General features: G+C 37.7%; 1 protein-coding gene across 1 annotated transcript; it reads left to right on the forward strand.

The window, feature by feature from the left end:
* The first annotated feature begins 3,526 nt into the window (after positions 1-3,526).
* LOC115965930 lies at positions 3,527-4,495 on the forward strand. The gene has a single exon (XM_031085249.1). The coding sequence runs from the start codon at positions 3,527-3,529 to the stop codon at positions 4,493-4,495; it is 969 nt and encodes a 322-aa protein (XP_030941109.1).
* The last annotated feature ends 20,138 nt before the right edge of the window (positions 4,496-24,633 follow it).

A 24,633-nucleotide genomic window follows, 5' to 3' on the forward strand; every position in this document is an offset into this window, starting at 1 on the left:
AATTTTCCTGCATTCACACTGCAAGCCTGCAACAAGCAATTATTTTATTAAATAATAGGCCCACCTAATAATAATGAAAAGTGCTACATTTATAATATTTTTACAATATTTTCACAGTAAATCATAAGTGGTAAATTGTTACTGGTTCTAATTTGAACCAATCACTTAAATTACTATTTTACCCATCAATAACAACCAATAACAATCAACAGCCACTTAGAATTTTCTTTGAAAATGTTGTGAATATAGCATCTCTTAATAATAAAACCAACTATAGTGTACATACTTTTGCACCAGAAAATCTAAAAACAATCCCTACTTTTTTGTCCTTACTGTAGTGCCAAGTTTGTCTCCTATATTTTTTTTTTCCCTTTTTGTTACCAATCTTTTTAGTCTCTATTAAATATTAGCTATGATATATTCCATGTTGAATATGCTTGAATAGATGCAGAAGAGAGAAGCATAAAATAAGAACACAAGAACACTAGAATTTCTTGGTTCAGCCTTACGACCTACGTATACGGAGGAAACCTTTAAGGGTTACATCTTTATTATATAAGAGTGTAGTACAAAATCTGTGTTACAAAATCTTAAGTTTTTGCTATAAATCTAAATTTTAACTACTTAGAAAATAAAGATATTTGATTGAATTCTACACAACTTCACATCTATATTACTATATTCTTAATATTTTTTCATTAATTTATTTTCACAATTTATTTTAAAGAATCAAATTACATGTTTGAACTTTGTGTAGTTTATTTATTTTTTTTTTTTTGAGAAACAAACTAACTGTTAAATATACACACTTAATTACACTCTCTCACCAATTTTAAACACATTACTTAACCCAATATACCACTACAAAAGGCCATAACTCTTATAGTAGTAAAGTGAGGCTTCAAGCAATGGAAAAGAGTTACACTCAAGCAATTAAACTAGGTATAAAAAAATAAATTAAAGTTTACATTTTCTATTAGATTGGGTATGGCAATTACATTAACATATAGTGGTTTATTTATTACATTATTATTATCGATTAATATTACTTTCAATTTTGACTTTTAATCTTGCCCCCCACACTTAAAATCTTAGCTTTGTCACTGTTTTTGACGGGGTGCATGTTAGCTCGGAATGCAAGTAATACCTTGGGTAGTTTTCAGAGTGTTTTGACTCAGCAAAAACTTAAAACAATAATTGAAGTCCTAATCCCATTTGTTTAATTCCTGTAACTTTGCAAGAAAAATCATGAGTCATCACTTCCAGTATCAAACGCATAGAAATATTATTAATTTTGAGCACGTGTTCATGCTCGTGCTCAGAGGCTTTTCTATTTTTTGGGTAGAAGTAAATTGGGTAAAAGTTAATAATTTGTATAAATTATAATTTTGGATTAATATATTTTCCAATCACCCAAAAAAAAAAAAAAAAAAAAAAAAAAAAAAAAAGAGGTGTGATGAGTGTTAAGCGTTTGTGGTGAAATAATTTTTTCATCAAACCCCTAAGTGTGTGTGTTTTTTTTATTTTTTTTATTTTTTTTTTGTGTGATTGGAAAATACATTAATCCCAAATTATAATTTATGCAAATTATTAACCTTTATCCTAAAAAATAGAAGAGCATTTGAGCACGAGCGTGGACGCGTGCTCAGAGGCTAGTATTAATTTATATATATCATTAAAAAATTAGTTTTAAAAACATTACTCAATTTGAATGCTTCTTGAACTAAAGTCTTTTATACAATAACATAGATGCGAGACAAAGTGTACAATGTACATATTAGCAATTTTAGGCATTATAAAATCTCCTCATATGTCCTACACGTCTTAAGAGGATTTTCAAATATTTTTTAAAATAATACTTTTCATTCATTTCAATTTGGGGCTAATGCTTAGTTACTAAGATTTACGTGTTTACCAATCACCAAAACCAATCACCAAAACACCAAAAAAAAAAATTACACACCCACAAACTCATACATCTCATCACATTCCTAGGTGTTTTGTACTTTGGATGGAGGCGACGAGCTCTCTCTCTTGAAAGATCAGCAAGTTTGAAATAGAGGAATGAGAAGAAGGATGCGCATTATATATAGGAAGAAAAATGCGCGGAAGGCGAGGCAACGCCTTTGTCCATAAACGAGGCCAACGAGAGCATGCCACATGTCCGAGCATTAAATGGCTGGCGGCTCGAGGAATCACTCATAAATGATTTTCCCGCTCCTCTGAACCAAAAGATAGTTAACCAATAAAAACTTAACTCCACAATCCGTCAGTTTAAAACAATGAGGATGTAGAGTAGGGGGCAGCTGATAAGGGTAAAAATAGTACTTACTTATATAAAGCATAAAGTTGACGGTGTTAGATAAGGCCATCAAGCTAATGGGTACAGTTACAACCGTCAGCTTCCTTTTGTAGGTGTCAACAAATGATGTTCTAAATTGGGGCAATGAGGGGAGTCTGCAAGGCACACCTAAAGGCTGACGACATAAACAAACTGATGCCAGTAAGGCTGAAGGAAACAAGATAAGCTGACGACCCTGATGCAAGTTTACTTGCTGCCCACGATTGCATATATAAGGAAATGCCTTGCCCTCCACATTTGATGCTACTCAAAGGATTCCTATAAGGAAAGGATCTCGCCAAATATGCCCAAGAAGACTCCTATAAGGAAAAAACTTCTGCACCAAGGAAGAGATGTCAATCCTCTACTACTATAAAAGCCCTAATACCCTTACTAGCCAAGGTACGCATAATTCACCCCTCTCTAGCACTCTAGAGTTGTAAAAAGTTCTAACTTGACCTTCGGAGGGTACTTGGCCGGCACCACACCGGTGCTCTCTACAAGGTCTTTTCTTTTGTGCTGTGCAGGTGCTATTTCGAGTGCGCAAGTACATGTGACTCACTGGTGACTTTTTCGGCATCATCAGTTGGCACCGTCTGTGGGGAAGTGTTTGACTGAATTTATAAGTCATAGCAAGCGCTTCCTGGACAAAAGAGTTGCATGGTACTTACTCGATCAATGGCGACCACCAAAAACATTCACGAAGACGAGCCGCGACCATCTGCTCTTGAGAGACAAGTGCAGACTCTAGCCGCGGCCGTGGAGCGCCTCACCAAGAAAAACCAGATTTTGGAAGAACAGCTACTCCGGAAGGCAGGACACGGTGCTCAGGAAGAGGACCAGGAGGATACCAGCTCCGAGTGACGAGATCAGGAGGGACCAAAGGGTAGAAACGCCCCAAGCAGATCGGAGCAACAAAATGTAAGCCTTCCATCCCTCACGGATGTGACTCCACCGTCGGTTGCTGCAGAGATATAGGCTATAAAGGAATAGATGGAAGTTATGATGAATGCCCTCAAGGGACGAGTGTCCAGCGATCTTGACGATCTCGTTAACCGAATTGACTCACCGTTCACCGCCTCCGTCAATTCTTTCCCCCTACCGCATAAGTTTCGCATGCCACAGATAGATAGCTACGATGGAGTTAAGGACCCTCTAGATCACCTAGAGACCTTCAAGACCTTGATGCACCTTCAAGGAGTAGCTCATGAAATCATATGTAGGTCTTTCCCCACGACGCTGAAGGGTGCGGCAAGAATTTGGTTCAGCCGCTTGACACCCGGCTCCATCAGCACTTTCAAAGAGCTAAATGCTCAATTTACCGTACACTTCATCGGGGGACACAGGTATAAAAGGTCTACGGCTTGCTTGATGAGCATCAAGCAGCGAGAGGATGAGACGCTGAGATCCTACATATCCCACTTCAATAAGGAAGCACTCTCTATCGACGAAGCCGATGACAAGATACTTGTAGCGGCCTTCACGAATGGGCTACGGAAAGGAAAGTTTTTGTTCTCCCTATACAAGAATGAGCCGAAGACCATGTTAGAAGTACTTTACAGGGCCACTAAGTACATGAATGCTGAAGACGCGCTGCTAGCTCGAGAGGAAAAGCCCAAGAAAAGGGAGAGACAAGAAGACACGTGGCAAGACCAAGGGTGGAAGAAGGCAAGAACAGGAGACCAAAGGGATGAAAGGTGCTTCAGGCCCCCGGGAGGAAGGTTCATAACCTTCACCCCGTTAACTACCCCAATAGACCAAGTCCTAATGCAAATAAAGGACGAGGAGGCCCTGACCTACCTCGGAAAGCTGAAGGGAGATCCTAACAAGCGATTGAGGGACAAATATTGCCATTTTCACTGTGACCATGGTCATGACACGGCCGATTGTTATGACTTAAAGCAGCAAATCGAGGCCCTTATCAAGCAAGGTAAATTGCAGAAGTTTGTTAGAAAGGAGAGAGCAGATCCACCTCCTCAAGAGCAGCCTCGCCAACGGGATAATGAGCGCCCTAGGCCCCCCATAGGAGACATTAGGATGATTATAGGGGGAACAGCAACTACTGGGTCGTCAAAGAAAGCCCATAAGACTTACCTCAGGATGGTCCAAAGCATCCAGCTGACGGGCATCGTGCCAAAGATAGCACGGACATAAGGCCCCGTCATTGGATTCTTAGAAGAAGATGCGCATTGGATTCTCAGAAGAAGATGTAGCAAATTTGAAATTTAGTAGTAGTTTAGTGGATGTGAAGTTATTTTGTAGTGGGTTGTTTAAAAGTTAGAAATATAATTTTACTTGATTGTCCTCCAATTTTGTCCAGGTGTAAGGGTGTTTTGGAACGAAAAAAAAAAATCCGGTCCAAACAGGAGAAGTACACCCATTCAAAATAATAACTAGCCTCTGAGCACGGGTGTGAGTGCGTGCTTAGAGACTCTTTTATTTTTTTAGTAAAAGTTAATAATTTGTATCTATTATAAATTGAGATTATTATATTTTTCAATCACAAAAATTCCTAGGAGTGTGATAAGTGTTATGTATGGAGAAAGGTTAATGATTTTAATATTTGATACAAATGCATAACACTCACCACACTCCTAGGTATTTTTGTGATTGAAAAATGTAGTAATCCCAATTTATAATAGATGCAAATTATTAACCTTTACCAAAAAAATAAAAGAGTCTCTGAGTACGCGTGTAAGCGCATGCTCAGAGGCTAGTTTTATTTAAGGAAGCCAATTAAAGCATTCAAAAATTATCAAAAGCATTCAAAATGAAACTCAACAATTTATTTTGATACAATATCAAAATCATATAACCTTTTACATGACATTGAAAAACAAGGTATGTACAATATTCATATACATATTTATCAACAAAAAATAAAATATCCATATGCATACAAAAATAATAAAGAGAAATGAACAAAATGTGTCAGTTGCATTCTAAACCATCAAAAGAACATTTGTGTGTAGCCTTCTTTATTTCACACACTCTATGCACATTTTTATAAGCTTTTTAGTTTCTTTTTTCCCCCTTTTCTTTTGGATTTCCTAATAGTTTCTATTGGCATATAGGTTCAAATTAAAAGAAAGTGTTCTAAAAAAAACTCATCAACGTGAATAATATGAAACTAATAGAAAATACTCAATGTAGTGAGCATATTTTATAAAAACTTTTTAAAGATTCAATAACTTGGGCACCTAGCATGCAAATGAAGAATTTAAATAGAAACTTTGTGTTAATCTTGTGAGACTCTTTGAAACAACATCATTCAAAACAGAAAGGAAAAAAAATAAAAAATGAAAAATTTTCTAGAACAGCCATTAACAGAAGCCTAAATGAAGAAATATAAATAAAGGGAACCAAAAGAAAGATCTCATTTGTCATATTAGATGCAAAATTATTGAATTCAAAAAAGAAAAAGAGAAAGAACAGTTTGACATTAAAGAAGAGAAATAAATACCAAACAAATAAAAATTGTCATGTGGCAGGAGACAACCAAATACATATTATGAAGTTAGGATTTCACCAAATAGTTGTTAATTGGTTGTTGGTGAGATATTGACAAAGCAAGAGGAGCCAGTGGCTTGAAACATAATCATGGCTATGTTGTGCCCTTCTTGATCTGGTGGAAGCATGATATCAAGAGCATGGCTGTGACAGTAACATCTCATTATCACAAATACACATTTGAGAGGCATTTAATATAAGAAACCAAAACAAATATTTAAAAACGGTAATTGAATATGTGAAATAGGAAAACTTAAATAAAAAAAGAAGAAGAAAATAATTGGATAAGTAAAAGAAAATTATTTGCTCATATATACTTATCCGGTCAAGTAATCAAGTCTATTTCCAACCAAGCAATTTATACATATTTGGACTTGTTTAGTTTGATATTTCCAGGAGAAGAAGGATATAGCTTCAAACTCAAAAAATAAAAACTGGAAATGTAAAAGAAATTAATAAAAGTTGTTCTCAAAAAGTTAATAGAGCAGTTTAAAAACCAATGTGAGTGTATTGGGAGTGTGGTCCTATTTTATAGATAGTGTTTTACGTGGAAGTTAAAGAAGTTTTTTTTTTTTTTTTTTTTTGCAATAACGGCATTTTTTTTTTTTTAATCAAAGATGTATTTTTACAAACAAATGTGTGTTTTTTTTAATTTTTTTAATAAATGAATAAAGTAATTTGAAAACCATCAAGAGTGTGGTCCTGTTTTGTAGGCAATGTTTTAATCAGAATTAAAGATGTATTTTTATCAAGTTGCCCCTGCTTAAACGTAGGTTTTAGGGGCATTTCGGAAAAAAAAAAAAAAAATCATGTCCAAACAGGGGAAGTCTCTTAAATAGTAGTATAGACTAGTCACTAACCTGTACGATGCATGGAAATAACTAATGAATGAGTTTTCAAAAAAAAAAAAACCATTATTTCTGAGTTGGAGAAGCAAAAATGCATGAGATTTAGGGGGAAAAAAAAAAAAAAAAAAAAAAGACATTTTATTAGTTAGACAGAAGAAATCAATGTTGTTTTCTTTATTATTTTTTTGTGAGAAAAAATAAGTGACAAAATGTTGCGTCTCTAATTTAGTTTGTGTTGTATATATAAGTATATACATGATATGTTGTAATATATACCTAAAGGTGCCTATTGAGATGTCATAACTCTTTAAATTAGATATATCAAAAGTTTCTTATTGAAATGTCATAACTCTTCATATTGGATATACAAAAAAGTGTTTATTGAAAAATTATAACCCTTCTTATTTGATATATATTAAAGGTGTCTATTGAACGAAGAGGTGCCTATTGAATGAAAATGTGTTTGTTGACCAAAAATATACATATTGAATGAAAAGGTATCTATTGAACGGTCATAATCTTTTAGGTATATATAGTGGTACATATTCATTTAGTAACTCGTTCTTAACTTTTTCTCTTTCATCTTTCTTCGAAACACAAGAAACCTGTAGATATTCTCCAAAATTGTTATTTGTAGAACCCAATAAATTTTGTTGTATTCTGGAGATAATTTTGTAGTAATTCTTTAGCAACTCTTGTGCAGGGTCAATGTAGAAGACAACTAACAAAGATCACCATTCACTTTAATTTAAAGCTCATATGCAACATGATGATAAAAGGCCAGTCATATCTATGATTGAGTAGTGCCAAAGTCGTTGATAAGGCCATTGAGAAAAAGCTTGAAGATCAAATCTGGAATTAGAGGAAAGTACTTGGCATAATTTCAGGCATATGTCGATACACGGTTGAGTATGTGTATATATATATATACACATATATATTTCTGTGGGAGTGATGGGATTTTCTAACACAAAGAAAAGCTAGTGTTGGTGTTGGTGTTGTTGAAGCGTGAAGGCCTAGAAAAATCCAAGAAGTGCTTTGTGCAAAACCTCTATTATGGCTTCATCTGATATTTTCCATGCCTATGGTGACAAGTTCCTCAACTCCTTCCCACCTGATTCATTTGACCAGTTGGTATGGACCCAATTATTTACATTTTAGTTTATTTTTATATTTTTTGTGATGGGACTCGCAATTGGTGTGTTTGGATTAGCTTTTTGTTGAAAACCAATTTGCTTATTTTGTAGTCCTTGGCAAAATGACAGTTTTTTTTTTTTTTTTTTTTTGGCCGAAGGATGATTGCACTCAAATAATGAGAAACTTTAACAGATTGTACGTAAGGTGTCAATTGTTTTCCTTGCTTGAAGCCTGCTATTTGAAGTTTTAAACAAATTACTAATGTCGCTCACTTGAAAGATAGTGAATCGTTAAAACATTTAGAGTAAACTTTCGGTAATATTGGGTAGTATAAGGATGACGTTATTGACCAATGCTGATCTATGCGGGACCATAGATGAGAGTTAGTATGTAGCCTAATTGGTGCCAATATTTTGTACGGGCTATAGTTTATCATCAATCCCTATAGTGTTTATTAACTAAATATGTGTCTATTGAAAAATGAAAAGATATAGAACCCGTTTGGTATATGTGTTTAAAAACTGAAAATTGTTGTTTAAAAATTTTTGTGGAAATACGTGTGGGTGAAAAAATGTATGAAAATACGTGAAATATTGTTTAAAAACTAAAAATTATTGTTTAAAAACACTCACCAAACACCCTGACAATTGTTTGGTATTTTTAAATGTATATGTGGCATAAATTTATGTAGCCACATGACGTAATAAGGAGTGTTCAATAAAAAGACCAACGTTGTAACCACATGGCGCAATAAAGAGTGATGAACAAAAAGTAAAACGTTTTCACTGTTAGACTAGTAAACTATTTTATAGACTAGTAAACTATTTCTTTAAACTAATTAGAAAGATAAGGTTAAACAATTTTATAGGAATTGATAGCCTCTAAGCACGCGTGTGACTCTTCTATTTTTTTGGTAAAGGTTAATATAATATGCATCCATTATAATTTGGGATTATTACATTTTCTAATCATGAAAAAACTAAGGGGTGTGATGAGTATTATTCATTTATAGGTGAAATAATTTTTCATCACACCCTTAGATTTTTTTTTGTGATTGGAAAATGTAATAATCCCAAATTATAATGGATGCATATTATTAACCTTTACCAAAAAAAATAGAAAAGTTTCAAAGCACGCGCTTAAAGGCTAGTTTTATAATAAAAAGTAAAATATTTTAACCTATAACTGCAAATAGTTAAAGTATAGAATGTGTATCCTATTTCTAGAACTTGTATTTTTTTTTCTTTTTTGTCATCACTTTTTAAATCTTTTTTCTTTTGTACTTAATTTAGAGAATTTGAAAGGCTATTTATATAGGTTTGTAAACTGTAAGTGGGATCAGAAACTTATAAACAATTTTAAATTTATAAATTTATCCTTTGTGTTTGTATTATTATTAAATCACTCTTTCAATTAAATAAATGTATTTTTAAAATTATACAAAATTAAACAACCCAAAAAGGAAGGAAAAAAAAAAACTCCTTATTGCTCTCATCCAATTAAAAAGCAACATCAAGATTAATTTAGGTTTCAATTAAACATTTTGACTTCAGTTCATTTAAAAACCCTATCAATTTTTTTAATATCAAGGGAAATACATCAAACATTAGCATACAAAATACTACTTTACATGGAACTTAAGTCCAAATAAGTAATATACAAACAAAGATACTTGTTTTGTCAATTCGATCCCTTTGTTCCCCTATTAAATAAGAAGGGACACAAAAAAACTTGATACATTATTCTTCTATATTTTTCAAAGTGTTTCATCACCAACTTGTGTGTTTCCATCTTGGTCTTGTATGCTTTTCATGGAGTCAAATTGGCTACCTCTTTGCTCATGAATATAATACTATTCCTTCTCATTTCAAAAAGCCAAGTAGATAGAACCCTCAAAAATAACAATAAAGTAGTAGTCTTCCTTTGTACTTTTAATTTCTTTGACATCTCATGAAAATATTGCAACCGCCTCTGTTATTCCTACAGAGGAATGAAACATCAAAATATTTGCCTTTCTTATACTTTGAAGCTTTGATTAGGAATAATTTTTTTCACAAAATAGTTTTTAAAAAGTATCCTTCTCTTTTGAAAGGCACCTAATGGCCCTTTCTTCCTAATTCATATCCAAATTTAACTTCAAATTTAACGTCAAAATAATCTCTGCATCCACTTCAGTAAGTCAATTATACACCAAACTAAATGATTAATAAAATCTATTGGTTTTCGTATAATTGGTTGTGCCCCTAATACTTACGGATTATAGTACAAAAAACAAAACAAAAAAACAATAAAGGAGTACCATACAATACAATATTGTTACTGTTAAATCTGCACCTACAATAAGACAATAACCTTAATGGCACAATATTTAAACAAATCCTTTTTTTTTTTTTTTTTTTTTTTTTTTTTTTTTTTTTTGAGAATCATCTTTTAAAGTTAAGTCCCACATTCTTTTTGGCTAAATCATGAATAAGTGACACACACTTTAAACATTTAATTTTAAGATGACTCGTTTAGATTTGAAGAGGTTAATGGACAAACTACACAAAAGATAAAAATTAAAAGGGTGGACATAAAGTGTAAACTGTTTTATGCTTGAAATTTCAAATTTTGATGGGAAGGATTCTTCTCTACTTTATACTGTGAAAATGTGAAAGAAAGGGTTTTGTATTTTCTTTTTTCTTCAACAACAGTATAATAAAGCTATAAAATTTTCAAATTTTCAAATTCAACATACTTTTTGGAGGGGGAAACAAAGGTGTTGTGAATTTGCATGACCATGGTGGTGCCTCGCTTGGACTTCTTTCCTCTAGAGCTGTCGGCTACTGAGTCGTCAATGGAGCCAACAAAGACGCTAGAGCTTGGTACACTGGTATGAAATCCTGATCGACTTCGTCGATTCCTATTTTAGAAAGCATGTGTTTTCAAAGTTATAAGTAAAAAATAAAAATAAAAAACGAAAAAACCTAAACAATGGGAGACGTAGTCTAAAAGGATTCACCATTGGTTCTGTGTATTTGGAAACCATTTGTGTACCAAAAATGTAATGTTAGCCTTTTTGTAAAACAACTGAAAAAATCTATTTTTGTAGGGGAAGAAGATAAGTGAAGAGGCAGTTTTCAATTCCTTTGCTGCTAGAAAATAGGAGAGAGAAATTTTTAAATGAAACAACCACTTCAGATAAGAAATTTAAGCGTGAGGAATTTAAAAGAGATGTAAAAGTGCCTAATTTTAAGGAATATGGATAACATGAGAGAGAGGAAGAAAAAAAAAACTGTTTTATTATTATTTACAAAAATAAATAAATAAAAAAATTATTTCACCGGCAACCGTAGAAAGGAGCAACTAATGTAAACAACCATAACATATCAAATTCCACATTTTTGTATATATATGTAACAAATATATATATATATATATATATATATATATAAAACTTTGCAATTAATATCCCAAGTAGATGAATTAATGGCATTCGTCTATGTTTTATATGAATAAACAAACATGTACCATATCTTCTATACATGATTGTATTAGGCACACAATGTCAACCACGACGTGGCACAATGACTGTACCGTGGGGCATGGGATAATGACTGCCACACGCGAGTCTTTTTTTTTTTTTTTTGTCTCAAAAAAAAAAAAGTGGAAAAAAAACAAAAAACTTAGAAAATCTCTATCCAATGTAAAGAATAAAGATGTCGCTCTACTACTTTTTAGAAAATCTACGTGAAAATCTTAAACATACATTGGATTGTGAGAGATTGAGTTTGTTGCGGTGAAAATCTTAAACATGCACTGAACCCAAAATAGGGATTGAGTTTATTTGCGGTGAAAACCTTAAACATGCACTGAAGACAAAAAAGGGATTGAGTTCTTTTTTTATAGGAAGGGATTGAGTTTGTTACAAAAACTTGCGGCCATTTCATTTTGGCAATTAGGTAATTTAAAAGAAAGAAAAAGAAAAAGAAAAAAAGAGTACGTTTGTTTGGAAAAAAAAAAAGCTTTTTAAATTTTTTTTTTTTTTTTTTTTAAAGAAGAAGTTGCATTAATTATTGACAACTAACGCTAGAGAGAAATGTAGAAGTGGGAGGAAAAACCTTTTTTTTTTTTTTTTTCTTTTTTAATTTAGCAAAAATTTAGGAGTTTTTAAATTATTAATTTTACATTTCTAACCCTATTGTTTAGGTTTTAGTAGTGGATTATTGGATGTAAAATTATTTTGTAGTGGGTTGTTTAGAAGTTAGAAATGTAATTTGACTGGATTATTCTCCAAATTTGTCTAGGTGTAAGGGTATTTTGGAACAAAAAAAATCTAGTCTAAAAAGGAGAATCCCCTTAAGTAGTAGTATAGATAATGCGAAATGAATGATAAGTTGACCCCCAATTTGGCGTCAACATTGCTCCCCCTCCTTCTTCTTCTGTCTTGTGTAGGGTTGTCAAATGGGTGGGTTTGGAGTGGGCATAATTGGGTTGAGTATATAAAACTCATTTACCCATAAAACCCATTTAACTAATTGTTTCTAACCCAAATCCAACCCAACCCAATTATAATGGGTATACCCCAACTCATTCAATTATCAAAATTACCAAAATGCCATTAAAGTGAAAACCCCAACTTTCTGCTCTCTCTTTCTCTCTCTCTGTTTGATTTCCAAGAAACGTTCATTTCATTCATTTTCCCTCTCTAACTTTCTTGAGAAAATTCCTTCATTTTCCCTCTCTAACTTTCCCGAGAAAATTCCTTTCCGGTACCAGAAATTAAAAAAAAAAAAAAAAAAGGCCTCACCGGCATCACCACTCCAGAGATCCAACCCTTCTCCTCTCTAATACCTCTCCACCTTCACCAACCCCACCTTCACAACCACCACCACCACCACCACCACCACCACCAACATCGCCACTGCCATGTCAGCAATTGACTCCATTGCCATCGAAGTATCCTCCATGGTGTGCCTCGAGCCCTTATCCTCCGACGCATCAGCTTCGATCTTAAAAAATCGCTTTGTTTTCAAATTTTTCACAATGCCGCCGCCATCGGTCTGGTCCTCGGAGAAATCGCTTCCGCACTTGTGGTTAGGGTTAGGGTTAGTGCTAGGCTCAGCCTTGGGACTCTCGTTCTCACTCATTGCGTTTCGTTACAGAGAAAATTAAACTTTTTTTTGGTTTTGTGTAATTTGAAGGTTTACACTTTAAAGAGAAGAAGAAGAAGAAGAAGAAGAAGAAGACAGTCTCCAAGAGTGAGAGCTAGAGAGAGAAAGAGAGAGAGCAAGCGAGAGAGAGAGAGAAGTGTTTGGAGGCTGAGAAAATAAAGGAAAATGAAAAGTTTGAGGGCTGTTTGTTTGTTTTTATTTTTTATTTTTTTATGGGAAGGGCTAGGTTGAATTTGGATATATTGTTTTTGGGTTAAATGGGTCCCAATGGGTTTTTAGTTAAAACCCAATAATCATTGGGTCTAATTGGGTCGATACCTATTTAACCCAACTAATAATTGGGTGGGTTTGGGTACAATTAAAGTAGACGGGTTTGGGTGGACAAATGGGTTTGGGTTTACTTTGCCACCCCTAGTCTTATGTCAAAAACAAAATGCATCCCCATCTCTTCCCAGCCATCACTCTGTCCTTGATGATAATAGCCATAACCTTAATCCATTGTCCAACATGCGATGATGAGCAATACCTCACCTGCCTGGCACCATTTAATTGTAGTGGCTACAATAATCTCACCTATACTTTCTGGGGATCGAATCGGCCTGAATATTGTGGTCACCCGAGTTTTAAGTTAGACTGCAGCAGCAATGTTCCGCGGATCAACATCACCTACATCAATTACAGAGTCCTTCAAATCAATAAATCATCGCGGACTCTCAAGGTTGCTAGGACGGATTACTGGGACACAGTTTGCCCTTTTGCACTTGTTAATACCACCATAGATTTCACCCTATTTTCCTACACTTCAGATACGAACCTGACACTCTATTATCAATGCCCTGTCTCTTTAGGTCCTATTACGCCTCCGATCAGTACTAGCGTTCTTCAGTTTAACTGCACTATAAACAATACAAATTTTTTTCAATTACTATTCCCAGAACATCTACTCTCCCAGTGGCGGTGCCACGTTGAGTCCAGGGCCTGACCTGAAAAAAATAATAACAATAAATAAATTTATATATAATAATTTAATTTTTTTTATTTGTTTACCCTTAAAAAAAAATAAGAACACCCTCAAACAAAATTAGGAACACCCTCAAATAAAAATAAAAAATTTATCTATTCTACTTTCAAGCAAAAAATAAAAATTTGAAATAGAGCAAGCCCAACCCAACATCAATCCTAAACAACAGATAGGAAAGCAAACCCAATCCAAAGAAAAAAAACAACATATGGCAAACCCAACAGATGGTAGCAAACCTACGAATTCTCAAAAAAAAAAAAAAAACCAAAACCCAATATATGCATCCGCCGATTCATCAAGTAAAGAAAAAACTGAAATAAGAAATAGAGAAACCTAACCTAAAGAAAAAAACCTCATTAGTCATCAACGACCAATGGATGGTGCCTTTGCCTCAAACTCGAGCAATAGAGCTCATCGGTCATCACCTCGCCAGTCGAATTGGAGATCTGTCTGATCGGATCGGAGATTCCTTCCTCGCTAGTCGCCTTGATGTACTGCCTGCAGCCCTCCGGCACCACCCCTCAGCCTTAAGCCCCTACTCCCTCAACCTCAAGGTATTTCATCTTTACTTTACACTTTTCTTCTCTATGACTCTCTCTTTTTCTCTAATGGGTTTTCTCTCTCTCTTCTCTCTCTCTCTCTTATCTTAAGATTGAAAGTCTGCAAGTGAAATGAGAGTCTCTCTCTCTTTAAGACTAAAGACTTTATTTGATTGGCTGATTTTTTTTTTTTTTTTTTTTGGGTGAAATTGCTTAGCTTTATTGTAACTTTATTAATATTTGCCCCTATTTTGACTTTATCCATTGGTGTTGGTGTTGGTGAGTTACTGAGTTTGTCTTTTAGTGTATTGTTTATTGTGATTTGCGATTGTGAATTTATCATCTGATTGGCTCTTGTGATGGGGCCATGGGGCTTGTCTGTTGAGTGATGAGTGGATGGGGGGATGGGGCTGGGTGGGAAGTAAAGGCATGAGAGGCAGTTAGCCTAACTTACCAATAAAAAGACAAAATTAAATTATGTTAGGACTTAGGCACTAGGCAGGAAGTGGGTTGGCAGTGGATAATGCACATGGGGTGTGTGCTAGTGCGCAGTGGGGTGTGTGCTAATAGTTAGTAAAGAAAAATAATAAAACAACTAATAAACAATAATTAATAATTTAATTAACTAATACATTATAAAAAACAAAAAAAATTAAATTATGTTAGGCTAAACAACAATTAATAATTTTATAATTAATGAAACAACAATAAAATAAATTATAGTTTATAAAAGACAAACAAATTAATGAAACAACTAAACAACAATAATTAATAATTTCATTAATATTTCAAATGAACTTATAGTTTATTGTTTATTCTTTTTCTAGAAATATGGACAAAAATTTGATAAGAAAACCACGTACCCAAGATTCATCTCCAGTGCAAGATTCATCTTCATCTTCTAAGTGAATTCATGTTGACTTTAACTTAGAAAAGAAGTTTTCCAGCAATGAAATATATAAAGAATGAACTGGGCAATCGAATAGGAGATCAGTGGATGAATAATTGTTTAGTTATGTATATTGAAAGAAATGTAGCTTGTAGATGGCAATTGTAAACTTTATATATTTGCATGGTTTTTGATTGTTGTTGTTGTCAATATATAAAATTTTCTTTTTATTAGATTGTGTAATTTATGCTTGTTGAGGAATGCCCTAAAAAAAATTCCTGGAGCCGCCATTGTGAACTCTCTAGATTTATCCTCAATTAGTAACTCAATCGGCGCATGCAACTACTAGGTCAATGTTCCAATTCTGCTACCAACAACTGCGATTGCTACAACTCAAGATGCAATAATAGCAGCTATTGATGGCGGCTTCATGTTGACTTGGAATGCAAATAACCCCTAGTGTGATACATGCCTAGGGGCCGGAGGGCTTTGTGGTCCTGACCTAAACACGAGTGCATTTGCTTGCTACTGTCAAAACGGGACTTTTGTATCCAGGTGTGTTGGACCTGTATCACCATCGAGTAAGCATGAATTTTTGCCATCATTCGTTCTTATTTCATTTCTTGTCTAGTTTTCTATGCTGTTTAGATGCTCAGTTACTAGCATCCATATTGGTAGCTGCCTTCTGCTTCTCTCCTTTTTTTCTTTAGCCTGAGCGCTTTACTGGAAATAAAAGCTCCTCAGCAGTTAGCCTAACTACAACTAACACAGTTTTCATCAGACCAGAGGATTAAGATCAAACGTTTAGGAAAATCTTCGATCTTGTTTTCCGGCAAATAAAGCATCCTTCATATTTTTGAACATCATACATCGTACAAGTCCATGAGACTTGGCTTCAGAAAAGTTGCTCCCTTCAATTCAAGAGTAAGTAAATATTTTCCTCTGGTCAATGATGGACTGATTCCTTGGTTCTCTTTGCAAGAATATGAAATAAATGGATGGTTAGTGATGATGCCGTAAAATCACCAGTGAGCTACACGATCCACGCTCGCTTAAAATAACAACCTGTAAGAAGAAAGAAGTGATCTCGCCGAGGGCACCGGTGTGGTACCGACCAAATACCCTCCGACGGTCAAGTTAGAATTGTTCTCAACTCTAGAGTGCTAGAGAGGGTAAATCCTGCGTACCTTGATTTGTGAGGGTATTAGGGCTTTTATAGTAGTAGGTTGACCTCTCCTCCTTGATGTAGAAGTCTTTTCCTTATAGGAATCCTCTTGAGTAATCCCAAACATGATGGACAAGACATTTCCTTGTAGAGTGGATTTTCCGTTAATGCGCATATCTTCTAGAATGCTCTTTGCGCTAGGTTTCTGATTTCCTTGGAGACTCTACATGTGCAACAAGAATCTGGAATCACTCTAGGCCCTGGGCTCAACTGTCGCCAGCCCATGGGCTTGGATCCGTCAGGCCCAATGTGGTGAAAGCCCATCGTGCTAAATTTTGCCCCTTCAGCTGCCCCCTTCACCCTATAGGTCCGTCATGACTTATATGGACGGACCCTTAGGGTGACGGTTTTGATATTATTTGGGGTTGACAGTCAAAGAAAATTTAGGACGGCAGCTTAAGATCAATGAAGTTGACGGTTCTCCAAGAGGAGACGGATTGCGATTATTTGATGACAGGTTGTCAAGCATTTATGAGCATGCCACGTGTCGCTTTTCGATTGGATTTTCTATCGGATCAAAGTGTCGCTTCATCTTCCATGCACTTCAGGTATATATATAACACTTCTCCATCCTCATTTCTACATTTTACAACCAAAACACATTGTCAGAGCGCCACTATCAACCTTGTTAGAGCAATCCATCGTACATACATACCCGTCGACTATACAACCGTCGACCTTCAGTTACTTCAGAGAATGGTGAGTATTGCTATTCTCATTTACAAGTCTTGTATTTTGCAATTATATTTAGCTAGACCTACACACCCGTCAATACTCTTAGATCCGTCAGTCTTAGGTTTTACCGTTAATTGTAGGCAATGTCTAGTGCGTCAAGTAATTAGTCAGTGGTTCGGACGGGACGGAATACGAGGAAGTATACCCGTCCGGTCATAGAGACCCAGACAGTCCCGGTGAAGAGAGGAGTCCGTCAGCCTCTTCCTCATCCTCAACAAATGAGGATACGGAGATGGTTGAGTCAGAAGATGCTTCTGATGACGGCGAGGATCAAGCACTGGGATCCGTCATCGGTGCTGATGGACTTAGAGAGTTCATCATGCTACCGGAGTGGACGGTTCATAAATTCACATCCGTCATTAAGGAGAATCACTTCAGCACATTTGGGGCTAACTTCCAAATTCCAGACTATATTCTAATCCGTCTACCCTATGTATCGGAGAAATGTTACTACGACGGGGTAGAAGGTGTCGAAGTGTACGAGCAGATGCTGAAGGTGGGACTTTGATTTCCGCTAAGTACCCTTCATAGAGAACTTTTAAATTATTTGGGACTGTCCATCACCCAGATAACTCCAAACGCCTGGAGGGTCTTCATAGCAATGGAGATTCTCTATGGTGCTATGACTGACGGTGCGTGAATTCCTTCATTGCTACCGTCCAGATGAAATAGACAGGTCAAGAGGAATGTATAGTTTTGCTAGTAGGAGTCCTTTGTTAAAGGTCATTTTTGAAACTCCTGACTCAAATAGAGACTGGAAGAGTTGTTACTTCTTCCTAGAGGGTGACAGATGGATGAGCCTTCCAGGGGAGACGGAGTTTATGCCCGTCAATACAACTTGGGGAGTGTTACATTCATCTCGTATGCACCCGTCCTAATTTGTAATTCTTTTCATAACCGTCAGTTATAATCCTTCTTCTAACTGTCCATATTTTCTGCAGGTAGACGGCGCCCACAAGTTAGTGTTAAGGAGTTTAGCTTTCTCGAGAGGATTTTTCCAAAGACCAAGCCGGAGGAAAGGACTTGGGCAAAATTGGTAAATCCAAATATAGTCCATTGGTATTGTGACGGTCCGGAACCAACAACTGAAGCCGTCAGATACGATGAAAGAATTCACAGATGTAAGTCCGTCAACTTTTCCTATCAATGGCTCCAACTATATGTAAATAACTTCATTCGTCCTGTTTTACAGAGATGGATGATGCTAAGAGGAGGGCGCTGATAAAATCTCAGGCCATCAAGAAAAAGAAGTCCGGTGAGGTGGTTCCTAAAGGGACGGCTCCGTCGATAAAGAGGAAACCGTCGACCAAATCTAACGGTCCTCATAAACAGCCAAAATTCTCACTGGAACCCGTTGTAGGGTTGATGGCTGAAGGTGTGAAGACCGTCACCCTAACAAAGCACGGGTCCGGCAAGGGCCTAATGAAGGCTTTGTCCAAAAACCAGGAGAAACCTCCTCCTCTCCTCCGTGACGACTCCAAGTTTACCTTGGAGAATCTTACATCTATTATCTTGTCGGAGGACTACGAGGATCTGGGTAATCACTCGATGGAGGCAATAGGGGAGATGGGTCTCTTTGCTGTTGCTCAGGTAATTTTCCTCCGTCGCTTCAAGTCCGTCTACCTAGTTTTTTGGTCTAACACTTTTTTTTTTTTAACTTGTTTGTTCCAGTCCTTGGTCATGATGAAGGGCTTAATGGATCGGTGTCTTAACCGAGAGGTGACTCTAGAACGTTTGAGAGCAAAGGGTGAGCAGACGGAGGATGAGCTTGGTCAACTTCACAAGTGGAAGTCCACTATGGAGAAGAAGTTTGATCTCTCAAAGCAGGCAAGGAAAGAACTTGAGCAGAAGACGGATGAGGCGAGGAAGGCCCTGGAGAACAAAGAAAAGGAAATCCAAGACTTGAAGGAAACGCTATGTCAGGCTGGGGAGGTAGCGGTCCGTGAATACCGTGACTCTGACGCCTTATTAAGCGAGCTGGGGAGTTCGTTCCTTCAAGGTTTTGATAACGCACTCCATCAAGTTCAAAGAGCCTACCCTAAGTTGGATGTGTCGATGATAACTGTCAATGACCAAGATCAAACGTCTACTTTGCCCGTCGCTTCAAAGAACACAGACGACCTTTTTGGTGAGGATGCAGTTCAGGGTGATGGAAAATCAGTTCCGACGAAAAATGTCCCAGATGCCAACCCAAAAAATGTAGATTGATTATTTTATTATTAATTTTTGTATTCGAGGACGATCCGTCCTTCCTTTTGTGTATTAAACAATTACACTCTGTGGGTTTTATCCATCATTATTGTGTTATCTTAAAATTTTATGCCTACTTTATATCAATCTTTATTATTTTTTGAATGATGCATAAACATCCGTCCTTTTTTAGAAAGGAGAATCTTGAGTAAATATCCATCCATGTATAATGGCATTGACGGTCTGGTGTCCATTTATTTACCCGTGTATATATGGACTTTCTTTTATCAGTCTATTTTGCGGAATATTTTCAGCCTATTAGTGATCCGTCCACTTTGTGGAGTTCGTAAATTATTTTCACCCTTTGGGTGATCCGTCCACTTTGTGGAGTTCGTAAATTATTTTCACCCTTTAGGTGATCCGTCCACTTTGTGGATTATTTTCACGCCCTTTGGGTGATCCGTCCACTTTGTGGATTTTAAATTATTTTCGCTCTTTGGGTGATCCGTCCACTTTGTGGACTTTTTAAATAGTCTTCACCTTTGGGTGATTCATCCACTTTGTTGACTTTGTAAATAGTCTTCACCCTTTGGGTGATCCGTTCATTTTGTGGACTTTGTAAATAGTCTTCACCCTTTTGGGTGATCCGTCCACTTTGTGGATTTTAAATTATTTTCGCCCTTTGGGTGATCCGTCCACTTTGTGAACTTTTTAAATAGTCTTCACCTTTGGGTGATCCGTCCACTTTGTTGACTTTGTAAATAGTCTTCACCCTTTGGGTGATCCGTTCATTTTGTGGACTTTGTAAATAGTCTTCACCCTTTTGGGTGATCCGTCCACTTTGTGGACTGTAAATTATTTCACCCTTTGGGTGATCCGTCCACTTTATGAACTAAATTATTTCACCCTTTGGGTGAGCCGTCTATCTCGTGGACTTTGTAAGTTATTTCACCCTTTGGGTGATCCGTCCACTTTGTGGACTTTGTAAATTATTTCACCCTTTGGGTGATCCATCCACTTTGTAAGTTATTTTACCCTTTGGGTGATCCGTCCACTTTGTAGACTATTTAAGTTATTTCACCCTTTGGGTGATCCGTCCAATTTGTGGACTTTGTAAATTATTTCACCCTTTGGGTGATCTGTCCATCTCGTGGACTTTGTAAGTTACTTCACCCTTTGGGTGATCTGTCCACTTTGTGGACTTTGTTACATGCCCGTCTACTTTGTGTAGCCTATCCATTCATAATAAAAATCCATGTGGAAAATCAAAGCTGTGTCTGAATATTCTTCTTTAAAGAAAATGCATTTATAGAAAAAGTACATGCCCCCTTGGGCTTAAAAAGGCACAAAAAGATTGTAGCAAAGTCAAAGAAAAACTAGTAAATTGTAGCTAAAAATAAAATAAACTGGGAAATCGCTGGTTTTTCATATTCTCTCTACTGGTAGTATTTCCGTAGATGCTCCGTGTTCCAAGGGTGCTGCAGCTTTTGTCCGTCCATTGTCTTGAGGTGGTAGGTGCCCTTCCTTTGCCATGATGCGATCCTGTAGGGTCCTTCCTAGTTGGGGCCGAGTTTTCCTTGTGAAGGATCTCTAGCGGCACCCATTACTTTCCGTAGTACAAGATTCCCGACCTGGAAGTCCCTATGTCTCACTTTGTTGTTATAGTGTTTTGACATGAGATTCTGATAACGCGCCAACCTTTGCTCTGCTGCTGCTCTGACTTTGTCCACTAGGTCGAGCTGGAGACGTATAGCCTCTTTGTTTTTATCTTCGTCGTAGCTCTCCACCCGGTAGCTCGTGAGCCCCACTTCTGCGGGAATGACAGCTTCGGTTCCATATGCAAGTCGAAATGGTGTTTCTCCAGTGGGTGTTCTCATTGTGGTCCGGTATGCCCATAGGACGCTTAGTAGTTTGTCCGGCCAGATACCCTTTGCCCCTTCAAGACGGATCTTGATTATCTTAAGCAAGGACCGGTTCGTGACTTCGACTTACCCGTTCGCTTGTGGGTGTGCGAGTGACGAGTAGTGATTCTTGATCCCTAGCTCCAAGTAGAAGTCTCTGAACGCGCTATTGTCGAATTGCTTACCGTTGTCAGAGACCAGTACTCTGGGTATCCCGTACCTGCATATGATATTTCTCCAGACAAAACTTCGAATGTTTTTCTCTGTGATAGTGGCTAAGGCTTTTGCCTCGACCCACTTAGTGAAGTAGTCTATGCCGACAAACAAGAATTTTAGCTGTCGGATAGCCGTCGGGAATGGGCCCATGATATCAAGTCCCTATTGTGCGAACGACCAGGGTGCCGTCATAGGTGTCAGTTCTTCGGACGGTTGCCTGATGAAATTGTTGAACCTCTGGCATTTGTCGCAGGACTGGACATAGGCTTGCGCATCCTTCATCATTGTAGGCTAGTAGTATCCTGCTCGGCTCAACTTGTGTACAAGTGATCGTGCGTTCAAGTGGTTTCCACAGATACCCTCGTGTACTTCTCTCATCACGGAATCTGCTTCCTCTTGGCACAAACACCTCAGGTACGGTTGAGAGAAACCTCTTTTATATAAGACGTCCTTTATCAGCACGAACCGTGATGCCTGTACCTTCAACTTTCTTGCGGCGCCCTTCTCGTCTAGTAACACCCCAGTCTTTAGGTAGGAGATCAATGGCGTGGTCTAGTTGTATTCAGAGTTTACCACCTGCATATTTATTCCGTCATCGATAAGTGAGGAGATTTGAACGAATGATATTACCTATTCGGGAACCAGCATGAATTCGGCTGACGCAGCTTTTGCTAGGTGGTCAGCCCATTCGTTCTCTTCCCTTGGGATCTGAATGAATTCGACTTTGAGGTCGCTGATTCGGTATTTCACTTCTTCTAAATACCTCTACATTCTATCGTTCTTGCACTCGTAGTCACCATTGATCTGACTCGTCACCCCTTGTGAATCGTAGTGGATGACTATGTTTTCTACTCCCGCGGCCTTTGCAAGGTCTAGCCCTGCCACCAAGGCTTCATACTCTGCCTTGTTGTTGGTTGTGGGGAAATCCAGTCGGATCATACATTGTATCTTGTCCCCCTACGGAGTTTGGATCACTACCCCGGCTCCTCCGGCTCGTCTATTTGAGGATCCATCTATATAGATACTCCACTGTTCTTTCTCTTCCTCCACCTAGCCTTCCCCAAGAGTGAACTCGACGATGAAGTCAGCTACTACCTGCCCTTTTATGGCCGTCCGCGGGCGATATTGGATGTCAAAATCGCTCAGCTCTATTGCCCACAAAGCCATTCTTCCTGCTAGGCTACTCATGGCTTTTCTCAGTGGCCTGTCCATTAAGACAACAATTGTATGCGCCTGGAAGTATGGCTTAAGTCTTCGCGCAGTGATTACCAACGCGAAAGCCAACTTCTCCATCTGAGGGTACCTCTCTTTTGCTCCTCGAAGTGCTCGGCCAGAAAAGTAAACGGGTTTCTGGGATCCGTCCTCCCTTTCACCAAAGCTGCACTTACTGCGGCTTATGAAACGGCCAAATATAGGTAGAGTTCTTCGCTTGGCATGGATGGACTGAGCAGCGGTGGAGACGAGAGATATGCCTTCAAGTCGTTAAATGTCATTTGGCATTCATCTGTCCACTCAAATGATTTCCTTAGAGTGCGGAAGAATGGTAAACACCTATCCGTCGCCCTTGAGACGAACCTGTTTAGAGCTGTGATCTTTCTGTTTAAACTTTGGACCTCCTTAACTGTCCTTGGTGGTTCTAACTCCATTATGGCCCACACCTTCTCTGGATTGACCTCTATTCCTCTTTAGGTCACCATGAAACCCAAGAATTTTCCAGCCGTTACTCCGAATGCGCACTTGTTTGGATTCAGCTTCATGTTGAACGGTTGGAGCGTATCGAATGTTTCCCTGAGGTCGTCTAGGTGATCAACTTCGTGCAGGCTTTTTACCAACATGTCGTCAACATAAACCTGAACGTTCCTGCCGATCTGATGTACAAACATCTTGTTCATTAGCCTTTGGTATGTTGCCCTAGCATTTTTGAGTCCGAAAGGCATCACCTTGTAGCAGAATAATCCCTGGCTTGTGACGAAGGAGGTCTTCTCTTGATCAGATTCGTCCATCCTGATCTGGTTGTAGCCGGAGAAAGCGTCCATAAAGCTTAGGAGCTGGTGTCTTGCAGTTGAATCCACCAAGGTATCTATCCGTGGAAGCGAGTAGCTGTCTTTGGGGCAAGCCTTGTTGAGGTCTGTGAAATCTATGCACATCCTCCAGTTTCCGTTGGCCGTTTTAACCATAACGACGTTTGCCAATCAGTCGGGATAGTATACTTCCCGGATGAAACCTGCCTCCAGTAAAATTCGAACCTCCTCGACTATGGCCTTGTCCCGCTCCTAGGCGAAGACTCGTTTCTTTTGCCGGATTAGAGGGAATGAGGGCGACACATTCAACTTGTAGACCATGACTGAGGGGTCGATTCCTGGCATGTCTTCATGACTCTAGGCGAAGATGTCTTGGTTATTTCTTAGGAAAGTCGTGATCGTTTGGCGTACTAGCCAACTGGCTAGCTTACCAATTTTAGTCGTCCGTTCAGGCCGCGTGTCGTCAAGTCTTACTTCTTCTAGCTCTTCAACTGGCTCTGCTAATGCTCGCTGCTTTCCGATACACATCGTTTGCTGCTGATCCTCCATTTCTAACATGGCAATATAGCATTCCCGCGCTGCTATTTGATTTCCCCGCAATTCTCACACCCCATATTCCGTCGGGAATTTGATCATCAGGTGGTATGTTGAAGTTATCGCCTTCCAGGAATTGAGAGTGGGTTGCCCGAGGATGGCATTGTAGGCGGACGAGCAGTCGACTACGAGAAACGTTACCTCCTTAGTGATCTACTGAGGATAGTCACCCACCGTCACAGCTAGTGTTATTGCGCCCAAGGGGAACACCTTCGTACCCTCAAATCCCACGAGTGGGGCATTCGTTGGGGTCAACTGTTCCTTGTCGATCCTCATTTGCTGGAATGCTGGATAGTACAGGATGTCTGCTAAG

This window comes from Quercus lobata, chromosome 2 (assembly GCF_001633185.2).
Source record: "Quercus lobata isolate SW786 chromosome 2, ValleyOak3.0 Primary Assembly, whole genome shotgun sequence".
Taxonomy (NCBI): Eukaryota; Viridiplantae; Streptophyta; class Magnoliopsida; order Fagales; family Fagaceae; genus Quercus; species Quercus lobata.

Coding starts and splice junctions, on each gene's coding strand:
- LOC115965930 (XM_031085249.1), top strand. CDS start 3,527: ATGCACCTTCAAGGAGTAGCTCATGAAATCATATGTAGGTCTTTCCCC.